At 43.2% G+C, this 13422-nt stretch overlaps 1 protein-coding gene across 3 annotated transcripts in view; it reads right to left on the bottom strand.

The window, feature by feature from the left end:
* COL18A1 (collagen type XVIII alpha 1 chain) overlaps positions 1 to 13422 on the bottom strand; it is a 157636-nt gene that overhangs the window by 82132 nt on the left and 62082 nt on the right. Inside the window, exon 1 of one of the 3 annotated variants that reach the window (XM_035124164.3) lies at positions 4886 to 8840. The exons of 1 other annotated variant lie outside the window; for it this stretch is intronic. In XM_035124164.3, the coding sequence (XP_034980055.3) occupies positions 4886 to 6416 (1531 nt within the window). In that variant the 5' untranslated portion in view covers positions 6417 to 8840. Of the gene's footprint in view, positions 1 to 4885; positions 8841 to 13422 lie in introns of those variants that run through there. One more of the 3 variants, XM_035124174.3, reaches the window with a different exon arrangement.

Below are 13422 nucleotides of genomic sequence, written 5' to 3'. Positions count from 1 at the left end.
CCTTTTCTAGTGGTGACACCGGAAAGGGCTGGGAGTCAAGCTGCTGTTCTGTGAACAATTACACTGCTGCTGCCAGGTAAGCCCCACCAGCAAGCAAGCACAGGAGGGAAAGAGGTGGAGCAGCTGCCAGGCTCCTCCTCATGAGCCCTCAAGGGGGAGGCTGGCAGCAGTGCCATCACTAGAGGGTTCACATAACAGCAGGGCAAGCAAGCAGGCAGTCCTAGTGGGACTTATTCAAGATGTCTTGAATAAAATGGGTTTGTTTCAGAAGAGACAGTGAAGATTTTTATCCCAATGCATTCATGTGTCAATGCAGACAACTGTCTTTATAAATCCCACCAGGTATTGAGGAATGCTACCTTATTCTGTGGGTGTTTTTGTATGGAGGCTTTCCCTAAAAAGGAAGTGCAGCATCAAAACACTCAATAATGCTGTGTGGAGTTTTTTTCTGACCCTGCGATGCAAGATCTGTAAGAATTAATGATAAGGAAACGCCTGCTGGCTGCCTGTCTGAAGGAAGGAAGAGTATGACTGGGTGGAAAGCCAAGCAATCTTAACTTTTCCAGCTAACACTCAAATTAAAGAAGAAATATTACAGTAAAGAAAGTGAGCAGGCGTACATATTATTTTCAAAAAAACACTCTGGAGTGTTTTCACAAGTCAAATACCTGCAGACATAATGTGAGAACTAGTACGCAAATCCTATCTATTTTCAAAAGAAGATTTGTGAATTCTGGCAGCTATTTCAAGATTATTGATAGGCACAGGAGATAAAGATATGCACTCAGATATATAGCTACATATCATATCACAACTGGCCCCAAGGCAACGTTTTAAACATTCTGGACTTAGAAGTATGTGAGATCTGATTTTAAGATCAACTGTTCCCATAAATGTTATTTATTTTAGCCCCTAGTTTCTGTATTGTACAGCGTGTCCTTGTACAGCTAAAATTCTCTCCATTCAGTTCCCATCTGTAAAACCGGCAAACTACCGGTATATGCCAAACTTAGTCCTTTAAGGGCCTTTTCTGTTGTAGCACCTCTCCTATCCAAGCAAGGCCCATCAGCCCTCATCACTATGCTGTGTCAGGCAAATGGTGAAGATCTAACTTGATGAACTTTAATTTTGGCTGCCTCCCTTTTGTGTCTGGAACACCACCAAAACTGCTGGTCTAACCTTAACAAACACTGGGCTACTCTAGATGGTAGAGGGTATCCCACACCTTATTTTAGGCTCCTTGTATACATACCTATAAGCGGCAGCTCTCAATCCTACAACCCTACTAAGCTCAAGTGATGGAAATAATTTATCCGTGTTTACATTATGGATGCCAAGTCAATTCAAGTTCTTCAGCCCAACTGGGTCGTGAATCTGGGTTGCTTGCATATGCATATAATTATAGCAAACCCATAAAGGGAACCAATATGTTGAAGTTAATATCAGATGAACAATAAGGCAGTCAAAAATGGAAAGGTTGGATTCACACTCATTTGGCAGTCTTCATATCTGACCCACATAAAAGTGATTTAGCCAAAACAGCTAAAGCTAGATGTAATGGCTACTAAATTAAATGAAAACTGGCCTGTGTGTTCTTTGCAAAAATCAAGGTAACCTTTTCATCTTTAATGGTCCAAGGAACAGTGAAACATACAAGAGGATTAATTACTCCCATTCTGATTACATCTATCAATCTGGTGTGAATCCTAGTCTAAACCATTTCAACAACAAAAAAGCTATGTGATTGCAAATCCATTCCCCATTCCTCTTCCAGGAACCCAAACGTCTGATGGGACTTCTGCGGCTTCTGATTGGTTGCAGGAGCTTCCTACAGCCAATCAGAAGCCGCACCAAATGTTTTGGAAGTTGAATGGACTTCCAGAACGGATTCCATTTGACTTCCAAGGTACGACTGTAATTAGATTTTGGTTGCAGAATCCTGAGAATCTCAACTTATATTTTCTTAAAGCAAATAAATATCTAGCCGTGAAATGAAGCTTATGTTCCACTTCTATCCTGTCCACCTTCTTAAGATGCTTTCAGTGGCATTTGGGGCTCACAAAATCCCTGTGCAGTAAGGCTTAAGCTGAGATATAGGCTGCATTCAAATGAAATGCTAAACCGTGTTGGGCTATGTGAGCCTCAGACTTATGTATTATTGCCTCTTCCTCCAGCATGTCTGTGAGAGGGAAATGAGAAGCTTTTGCTTCCATTTTAGGCTAACGTCAGCTTGGTATGATATCTGAACCCAGACAAAATAGTTAGTGTTAAGTATGGCAGGGAGAGTGAGACCCACTTATCGAAACACATCACTCAACCACTATGCATCACAGTGTGCCTTGAAATTCCTCTCAGAAATTCTCAGAAAAAAGCACTGCATAGAAGTTCCAGGAATCAAGTATCATGCTTCATTGTGGGTCAAAGGCTATAGGATGCAACATTTTGAATGAAGTTAAGTAAACTTGGACCTCAGTGCTGGATAGGAGGCAGACTGGGAAACCTAAGTTTTTATGTTGAAAAGTAAGATTAGGATATAAGTGGTAATTACTACTACTACCGGTACTACTACTACTACTACCACTAATAATAATAATAAACTGCACTGCTTCTTGTCAATCCTCAGAAGATACAGAAGCAAATTTGGATAATTTATATAGGTTGGATACCCTGTATCCAGCCAGAGATTTGGGGAGTGTTGTACACACTATACCTTTAAAGCACATCCAAAGCCCATTTCATTCTTTTAAAGAATTCTGGGCACTGTAGTTCACTGCTTACAGTGTTGCAATTCCCTACAATCCTTAACTAACTACAGTGCCCAGAATTCTTTGAAAGAAAGAAATTGGCTTCAAAGGTAAAGTGTGTACTGTATATGCAGCCAGAGAGGGTACAACCCAGCTGGGACTTTTGAGCACATGGAATGGCATTTGATCCAATGGAGGAATCTGCTAATGGAGGGGTGATTTTTGCTTAGCCCCCCTCCCTGTGCAGCCCCCCCATGCCATCTTTCACCCTGCACTAGAGGGCCCCCAACCCCCTGAAGCAGGAGTGCCAATTTGGCCCTGTGACTGTGGGTGCCCGGGGCAGTGGGTGCCATGCAGCTTGTACAGCCCTGACACCTAATTTTGTGGGTGCCCGGCTCCTTCATGGGGAATTTTGTGGGTGCTCAGGCACCCAGGGCCACAGGGAGTTGGCACCTATGCTCTGAAGTTGATGTTCAGGGTGTGCTGCCGACCACTGCTGGATCAAAAACACTTATACCAGATGGAACACAAGGAATTTCATTCTTCTTAACTATTGTAGCCAATAGCCATTGATGGATTCATGGTAGACCTAATAGAAAGATATAAATCTGCCAAATAAAGAGGCATTGATGCCAACAGCTATCATAACATCCTGCGGCAATATACTCCATATCCTGGATTAATTACATGTTGCCAAAAGTATTTTTTTTCTGTCCTGAATCTACTGCCAAGCAATTTCACTGGATGACCCCCAAGTTCTAAAATTCTGAGACTGAGTGGATAACTCTCTGCCAGCAGAAATCTGAACTATCACAGAGGCACCAAGAAATAGTCATGTCTTGTAGGAACTTGCTTTCTAGAATGCTACAGTTAGGGCACACAGTAGAGAGAATGGGGAATTCCAAGATCTGGGAAAAGTGGAGACGCCCAATGCCAGGTAGCTAGGCAAAAAACATGTTTTTCGAAGATAAAGGACCTGCTAAAAGGGCATTACATTGCATAGCCTAAAATGTAAATGTGCTGGATATGAAGATGTGGGGGTGATAACCGAAGTTGTATTTCTTTCCAAATGTCACACAAAAAATTTAGCTCACTTAGGATACAATACAGGACACACACAACACTAATAATTAGGTATTTGACTTGTAAGAGTTTCCTATCATATTCCTACTCCCATGCATTTTTAAGCACCAATAGATGTTATTTATCACCACATATGTCACTGTGGGATTACATGCATTCTTAGGATATGAAGAGGCTTCACTTGAAAGATTTTTGTTAAATGAAGCAACCAAAGAAATTTTTATTAATTACAGCCCACTGATTTCATTCACTTCAGATGAGCGAAAATCTCTCTCTCTCTCTCTCTCTCTCTCTCTCTCTCTTACACACACACACACACACACATGCCCTCCATCAACTTATCTCTCATCCAGTTCCCATTAATTTCTCACTGTAGTGTTAAAGTTTCCCAAATGTTAAAAAGATTAGAATCTTAAGCAGCCGTCCCCAACCTGGTCCTTTCCAGTTGTTTTGGTCTACAACTGCTGTCATCCCTGACCATTGGGCATACTGGCTGGGGCTGTCCAAAACATCTGGAGAACACCAGGGTGAGGAAGGCTGATTGAAAACAAAGGTGGCCAACACTTTGGACAAGTTTGTCACAAGTCAAGCCCACAGTACACGTATCTCTACTGTACATTCAGTATACATGTAGCCTCCCATGTGTTGGTGGTGGCTTTCCCTGTAGTCTACAATGTAAATACATGGGCTACAACCAAGTTCATGGGCTCTCCTGCTCTTTCACAGAGTTCCGCAACACCTTCCCTTCCCACTTGCCTTTTGCCACTAGTGGTATCCATTCCACAGACTGGCAACTAATGCTATAATGTATGGCTCAGGACGATGCTCAGCACCAGGACCGTAAGCAATGGCGATCATCCTGCTTGTCAGTGAAAGAGAAATAGACACCTCCTTCATGCCCTCTCCTGAAAGATGGAGAGGCGTGATTTGTGTTATAAAGTTGCAAAGTGGCTGTTTTTAGTACCAGAATCCATCACAGAATTAGCTTACCTGGTTGTAGAGAGAGAGAGGGAGGGAGAAAGAGTTGGTAAGAGATATTATTGCCCCTGCCACATTACCTGCTGAAACATTAACAAACACACATGAATAAACACCATCCTCCGCTGGGAGAGAGTCACATGATATCGGAAGTTGCCCCTCTTTCAAATGAATCCAACACAGATCTTTCAGGGCCTCACAAAATCCCCGGCATGGTGGAGGTGTTATTGGAAGAGAAGCACTACACCCAGGTACCAGCAGCAAGCAGAAAAACCACTCCAAGTAGCGGTGACACCGAGTTTTAAGAAGCCCCTCCCACTCATGCAAAGCAGCCCGAATTTCCTCCTCACTGCCATGATGCAAATAATTCGGCACTCGGAAACGCTTCATGCCCAGGTTGTTGCAATATGACAGATTGGTCGGTAAGGGCAAGCAGTGGCCAGCTGTTGGAGTCAATCCAGGAAAGAAGGAAGGAAGCCCTGTGCTACTATTGCTAAAATGTTGCATAGTGTAGGTTAGTAGAAACTCAGAAGAGTCAGAGTTATTGGCAGGGGGGAAATCCATAACATTAATTGCATTTGAATTAGAAACAGAATCACTAGAGCGGTTCTTATGTGCATCAGCTACGGCTATCCCAGAATGCTTAAGGAAGGGGTGGCTTTTAAGGCTGAGATGGGTTCTATTGCCATTAGAGACTGATTTGTCTGGATCTGCGACATAATTGAATAGCCGGTGTTCTAAAGCACCCACCACCTTGTCTGCAATTCCAGCATGCATGCGGCTGCTATTAGCCTGAAGCTCCTGCAATCCCAAAACATTTGCACTGGACAAAATTCCTTGTTTTTCTGCGAAAGCTCCCCGGGGTGCCCTTGTTCCTGGGGTGGTGGCACTTCCTTGCCCCGCATCTGTGGATTCTTGAAAAGCCAACCTGGTGCCCCCAGTGTGATCATCTGGCGAAAATGAGAAAGAAGCACTACCTGGGGGTGGAATCTCAGGCTTCTTTAAGAGGACTTTAGTCTTGTTCCAGAGAACAGCAGGCTTTGTAGTCACTGAGAGAACCAGCTCTGGCTGCCCAGCTTCCAGGGAGGTCTGCACATCGTCGGTAGAGTTGGAAGTAGCATTTTGGGTGCCCACTGCCTCCGTCACAGGGATGGGAGATGCTGTCAGAAGATCAGCTGTTGCAGGTGCCTCAGTCCTCTCTGTCCCTGTGGTTGTCTTCTCGTCCCAGAGCTGAACCAAATTTCTGATTCCCTCAGCAACGTTTAATATTTCAGCCCCTACCCCTGCAATATTTCCTTCCCTGCTTTCCAGCTCAGAAGATGATGTAGCTGTAGGGATCGTTGTGGTTGCAGTCAAGTCTGGCCTTTTCAGGGTGAATATAGTCCACACTCTTCCCTTCTGCTGGGTAGTGCTTTCAAAGGGGGTGTTCAGGGTGGCAGCCTCAGGCGTGGCAAGTTGCTGTGCCGTCTGCTCCTCAGTAGTACCAGCAGCTTCTGTGGGTGGGAGGGTTTCTTCCTTCGAACCCCCCCACAGCCAACTCCAGCCCTGTGCATTGGATAAGCAACAGGTCAGCAACAGCAGAAGCCCAATGCTGAGCTCAGCTCGATCCATTAAAATGTTGCTTGGAGGGGGAGATGTGCTGTGTTGCAGTAAGTGGTGAATGGAAGAATTCACATTGATCTGTGTCCTCTGAAGCTCCGGGGTGAGGAAGCATGCCGCTCTCTTCCAAGTAGATATAAAACTAGTGGAGGCGTGGTTAAGAGAGCCCTCCCCTCCAGCAGCCTGCTTCCCATTACAGTAAATCAAAAACTAACTACAGCACAGCCAGCAAGGCTCTCAAAGGCAAGAGTGGTTCGAGCCACAAGCATATACTTGAAGATGCATTTGTTTCTATCCAATGCACAAGCACACACAAAAAGGCATACACCTAGAAGCCAGCAATTCTGCTCAATTGCTTCACCGTGTAAGCATTTTTCCTGTTTTCCCCCTGAAGCTCACAAAAGTATTTGGGCACGTTAAACTCCTCCCTGCCCCGAACTGATACTAAAAGGAGGCAGCGATCTTTCCCCTTCCTGGCTGATTACAGTTAATTTCCTTGACTTGAAATAATTAACATCAGCACTGAGAGTGCAGTGGTATCTCTTCTTTAGAGATATCCTTTCTAAAGGAGGAGGAACACAGCAGGAAACTTGCAGGAGAGTAGATATGCTCCAGTCACACAAGGGGAAGAATTCCTGTCTAGTTAAACTGTTAACATCAGCAGCTAAAGTTAAGCAGTTTTGAACCTAATTCATTTAACAGGAGAGTTAAATACTTGCTTATAATTCTGCTATTCAAATGAGCATAACTAAAAAGGTGTTTGTACAGTATTTGGCTTAATCATATCCATAGTTACTGTGACTGGGGGGAGGGAGGAAATGGGCTATCTTCAAATCAGGGACTTCCCTCCCCATACACATTATCACTGTCAACAGCCTATGTATTAGGTATTCACACACACACACACACATTAAGGTGCGAGTTAAGCCTCCCACATGCTCTCTTGAACCCTGTCCATTGTATCTGTTAAGATCTCACAGCTGGTTCCAGTTGATGCCTCACTTATGGAAAGGGTGATGCCCACCACACTGAACAAAAAGAGGCTGTGCATCCACTCCTAAGAGGACCGCCCTGGACCCTGAGGTCTTAGATAACTACTGCCCCGTCACAAATATTCCTTTATTGGGCAAGGTGATAGAAAGTGTGGTGGCTAGCCAACTACAATGGTACCGCGACTTACGAATGACAACCGAATTTTTCGACTTACGAATGGGGCAAATGGCCGCATGCTTACGAATTTCTTGACATCCGAACGGAAACCGTGGCAGTTTTAAATAGGGTTTTTTCAACTTACGAATTTTTAGATGGGGTCACTTTGACTTACGAATTTTTCCATTTCCTATGCATTCCTATGGGAAATTGCGTTTCCAATGGCGCTTTTCGACTTACGAATTTTTCGACCTACGAAGGCGCCTTCGGAACGGATTAAATTCGTAAGTCGAGGCACCACTGTACAGGCATGTCTAGATGAAGCAGGTTATCTAGACCCATTTCAATCTCGTTGAAAACAGCTCTGAAACAGCCTCAGTCAGCCTTACAATATGACCTTTATTTGGAGAGAGGCATAGGGAGTGCTACCTGTTGATTCTGCTTGACTTCTTAGCAGTGTTTGATATCACTGACCATGGTATCCTGGAGCAGCTCTGTGAGGTAGGGAATGGGAGGACTGTGTTACAGTAGCAGCATTTCTACCTAGGGGACAACAACTAGAGAGTAACATTGGAAGACTTCTGAATCATTGGGATTCATGCTGTTGGGTCACCATATCTATATGAAACTGGTAGGAGGTGCCATCTGGGGGCTTGGATGCAGTGTCATCAGTTTGCAGGTGACACACAACTCTTATCTCTCAATCCCAACTGAATAAGGAGGGGCTGTGCAAGTGTTGGGCCAGTGTCTGGGCAAATCCTGCCCATGAACTTTTGGATCAGCAAGCAGCTGATGCTGACATCTATAGAGTCAACAACACAAAAAGGTCTCCCATCTTGCCTTTTCATCACAACTGGCAACACTGGGTGCCTAGCAGCAAGTTATGGTGATGGAGGAGGGACCTCATTTTATTTCATTTAACCTTTCCAACGCAATCAAATTCAAAGTATCCGGGTAGAAAAGAAGTGGGAAAGCCTATGGCATTTTTTTTTTTAACAAGCAAAGCTGGGATTGTGAGCAACATGTCTAAGCATAACATGCCCTGCCCAATCCAGTCCCTGGCAGATGTAGTGTGGGGTTCTTCTAAATTCACCCAAAGCACAGATTTGCACTAGTTCACTCCAGCTCAGCATCATAATCTGTATGTGTCCCCACAAGTTATTACCCTCGGGTTGAAAAGATGGGAAGTGAAATCTTCCTGCAGAATAGAATAAACAATGCTACCAGATACATTCCATTGGGAGCCTCCCCTGAACAAAATAGCTGATATTAACGTCAGATTAACACAACCTGCTCATCAGAAATAAACTATTTTTCCCCTGCATGTTTTGCTACAGGCTCCTGGTTCAATCCACAATAGTCCTCAACCTTTTCAGACCAGAGACCTACTTGTAGCCCAAAAATACATTTGGGCACCCACTTTTTATTTATCATTTATTTATTGCATAAAATTTATATACTGCTTGATTGTACAGAAAAAAACCTCAAAACAGTTTACAAAAACATGAAGCAATAGCATTATTTTTGAAGCTTGCTGTTTTATTAGAATAGGGAATATTCCAGATAATCATATTTAATGAAAGAGCATATTTAAAAGCCAGGTGATAAACCAATTTTTCATGACATTTGTAGTTATTTCATGACTTTGATTGACACTTGGCATACATGATTTATTCCTGACATGAGTGTAGATTCCCATGCATGAGTCTGAATACAATAACTGACCATAACTCCCTCACACACCATCCACATAACTGGTATGGATAACTAACACACACACACTTCAAGCTGGGTAGAAATTTTTAATGCCAGAGCAAAAAAGGAACCAAAGTGCCCACAAACTGGTAGGACTTTGGAAGTGGAAAGCTGTTCCCCACTTCGCCCCATCCCACTTAGTTTTGCTGTGTCCAGCTGTAGTCCTATGCAGGCTTACTTGGGAGTAAGTCTTACTGAACTCAGTGGGACATACCTCTGAGTAAATATACACAGGATTGTGCTGCTAGGCAGATGAGATCTCTGATGTGCTTGCTCCTGAATTATCATCTTACTGCTGTCAGAATGATCCAACTTAAGTCAACATTCCATTGTTCACCCAACGGTTTGATAGCTCAGGCTCAAAATCTTGGCAGGAGCAGCATAGCCTAAAGTTCCTTTTGCACTGAAGCAGCTCAAAAGTCACCAACAGATGGCACACACTCAAGCGGGCACACAAATTATCACTTTTGTTCCTTCGTTCCTTATACCTCCGCCAAGGATTTCTTCAAATTTGGCAGCCCAAATATATTAAGCATATATACTAAATTATATAGTTCACATGATTTATGCTAGATGCAGATCTCGGGTTTTTTTCCTTCCTTCAATCATTTGTGGAAATCCAACATGAACTTCCAGCTCTGCTGCAGGCACTAACTCATGCTGTTCTTCTACATGATACATTTCCAAGGAATAAAATAAATTTAAAAAGAAAAGTCAAAGCTTCACCTTCCAATGAACTTTTGGGGTGTAGCTCAGAATGAAATCTCACACTCATTACCTCAGTTTTCCACTGCTTTGTAAGTGCAGGGTCAGAAGGCACTTCTGCAATCTCCTGTATCTCACAGAACAACATAATAGCATCCCACCTACGTCTGGGTATTTGAGGGAGAGTCTGCCAAAAACCCTCAACACTCTAGATTTCCAATTTATTCGTGACAAGATCCTCCCAAGATAAAATACAGTAAAACAAGTGTTTACATACCCCTAGGAACAAGTGTTCTTTACCCCAGTCATATTTCCTTTAATCTGTTACTGACCCCAGAATTGAATAAACCTATTATCTGTAAATCTCATTAAAGGATTATGATAACTGGGAAGTCCATATTCAAAAGGCATGTTCCTTGGCAAAAAGAAAGAACTTATCCAAAAAAAATGCTAAGGCTGGAGACAGATAAAAGAGAGTTTGGGTTCCCCCCCCCAAAAAAAAAAATTGTTGAAGAAAGTCTGAAAGAGGGCTAGGTTCTTTCGGAATGTCTACTGCGGGTGGTCATGTGTAGTACTTTACAGAGGCCAGTACTCTGTTCGAGAGCGATCAGAGGAAATGCCTCTATTTGAAAAGGCTGTCTGGTCCAGGACAAGTTTTAAAGAATCCTATGCAGGGACAGCTAGCAGGGACCTTGGTGTGGCCAATCAACAGTTAACACTTGGGAAAGTAGATGAAGCAAACACACAGGCTACCGTGTGTCTCCGAAAATAAGACACCATCTTATATTCATTTTTCCTTAAAAAAAACACTATGGCTTATTTTCAGGGGGTGTCTTATTTTTTTAATTAGGTATGGTACAGTTTAACCTACAAGGTTAAACTGCCTATCACTATGGCTTATTTTCGGGGTATGACATATTCCTTGAATGCTTAAAAATCCTGCTATGGATTATTTTATGGCTACGTCTTATTTTCGGAGAAACAGGGTACCTGGGCACAATCTTCCCTACTAGGGTGAGATGGAGAACCTGTGGACCGCCAGGTACGGCTGAGCTTGTTTGTTTGTTTGTTTGTTTGTATGCCTCCCTTCATCTGAAGGTGACGGGGCAGTTCACAACATAAAAACTACAGCTCCCATCACGCCTGGTCATTGGTCATACTGCTTGGGCTGATGGAAGCTGGAGTTCAACAACATCTGGAGGGCTCCTGGTTCCCCAGCTCTCATTTAAATTACTGTAATTATTTCCAAATTTGTATCTATGCATATACAAATCTGTGTCCTCTTTTGCCCTCTTAGCGGCCACTGTATGTACACCTGAATATGGTCCTACCACTGACTCGAAGTTGGAGTTAGATTATATGCAAGAAAAGAACTTGAGAGAGACATGTCCCTTGGCTTGAAACAAAATAATTTAACTCTTACTTTACAGCACTTTAGCAAACTCTTCCCCTCATTCCAGTTTTGCCTTTGCTCCAACACCAAACACCTCATCACCTATCTTGCAACCAGCAGAATGCAGCAATTTCGCATCTACATCTACACATGGAACTTAGCATTTCAGATTTCAACAGTATGTTGGAACAAAGTGGCTTCTGTTTTTCATCTGTATAACATGTCCATTATATAGGGGGATGCCCCTGCCATGAGTCAGCTAATTCAAACTCCTCTCCACAATCATGAATAGCTTTGGAAGACTGGGGAGTGGGGGAATGGGCTGGGGGAATGTTAACAGAGAATTGTTAACATCAAGTTTCCTTCTCTCCCTGAGCATTTTGCCTAATGTATTTTAAAATCTGGTTCCCCTCCCACCTCTCTCTGCATGTTTTCAGGATATTGTGCATCTACAGAGCTGACCCTTCTTCTAGCCCAGATTTTCTCTTTTCAATCAGCTCTATAAAAATGAAAAAAATCATTTCATTATTTTACAGAGAGTTTAGGAGACCAACCAATGGTCACTTTTCTCATTGGCTACACCTACTACAACTATTAACATTAGCTTGGCCATATGTCCTTTATGCAGGAAAGCCCAGTTTACAAACAAGTTAAACCAGAAAAGAGCAGGGCCCAGTGAATAGTATGAGAATAAGCAAATACTGTACTGTAGTTTTATTGAAACTCAGTGGCTGTACACCTGATCAGCAATCTTGACAGAACACGATTGTAAGTTCTGTATAAAAGTAATACTGGAATAGCTCAGTTGGTAGAGCATAAGGCTCTCAATCTCAGAGTTATGGGTTCAATCCCCATGTTTGGTAAAAGATCCCTGCATTGCAGGGGGTTGGAATGGATGGTCCTCATTGCCCCTTCCATCTCTCCAATGCAGTGATTCTATAATAAATGAAATAAACATTAAAAGGCAGAAAGGTGTGATTCAGCTAGTACACATAGGATCTATAGTGCAAACCTAAGCATGTCTATTCAGAAGGAAGTTCATATTTCCCAATATGTATGTTCAGGACTGGAGCTGGGCAGTGCAATCCTTTGTGTGTGCAGAACTAAGTTCCACTGAGTTCAATGGTGCGTGGGACCATTCAGTGTCACTGAAATCAGTGATCCTAAACTTACTTAACATTTGGCATCTGTCTATCTCAAGAAACAGTGGAGTGTGCCTCCGGGGGTGAAGTTAAACTGTTGTGTTAGCAGCACTGAAGTGACCATCCAACTGCCATAGGGACTCAACTCAGATTTGTGTAGGATTTATTCCTTAGCTTTTTCTTCTCCTGAAGATATCCTGCAAGGCAGCAGAGGTTTAGGATCCATAGCTGTCAAGTTTTCCCTTTTCTCGCGAGAAAGCCTATTCAGCATAAGGGAATTTCCCTTTAAAAAGGGGGGGGGAGAACTTGGCAGCTATGTTAGGATCAGAGTTTTCCTTCTCCTAGATAAGCTACCTTTCAAGGTTGACGAGCTCCCCCTGCACCTCACTTCCCTCTACATCACATGCACAAACCACCTTCTTGACCGTTGTACCCACGACTGGTCTCATCCACTCAAATCTGCTGGAGTCTGTCTTCTCATGCAGGGGAAGTCCCTAACTCACCAAGGGTTTGAAACCCACCAACTACCTTCCTCTGGTGTAGCCGGCCAGTCAAAGGCATTCCCAGTGTGTGGCCATTGTCACATGGAGACCGCTTCTAGGAGCCACAGGTAAGAGCTGAGTGCAGGGTGGAGACCAAAGGTGGACACACTACCCCAGAAGGAGCATGCTGTGTCTGTCACTAGAGATACTACCCCTCCCCTAACACCCCATACACCCCACTTACTTAACTACTCCAACTACATTGTAATGAGCTTTATTTTCTTAACTCCAGAACTAGTGTTTGTTTTGTTTCTTTAAAGGAGCCTCATCAATGGTCATATGATCACCTTATTTTGGCAAGATTTGTGTACAGAGGAACAATTTCCACATTG

The sequence above is a fragment of the Zootoca vivipara genome, chromosome 1, assembly GCF_965207765.1.
Source record: "Zootoca vivipara chromosome 1, rZooViv2.hap1.1, whole genome shotgun sequence".
Classification (NCBI taxonomy): Eukaryota; Metazoa; Chordata; class Lepidosauria; order Squamata; family Lacertidae; genus Zootoca; species Zootoca vivipara.
Note: the sequence above shows the minus strand (reverse complement) of the source record. Positions and strands in the feature narration are given on the sequence as shown.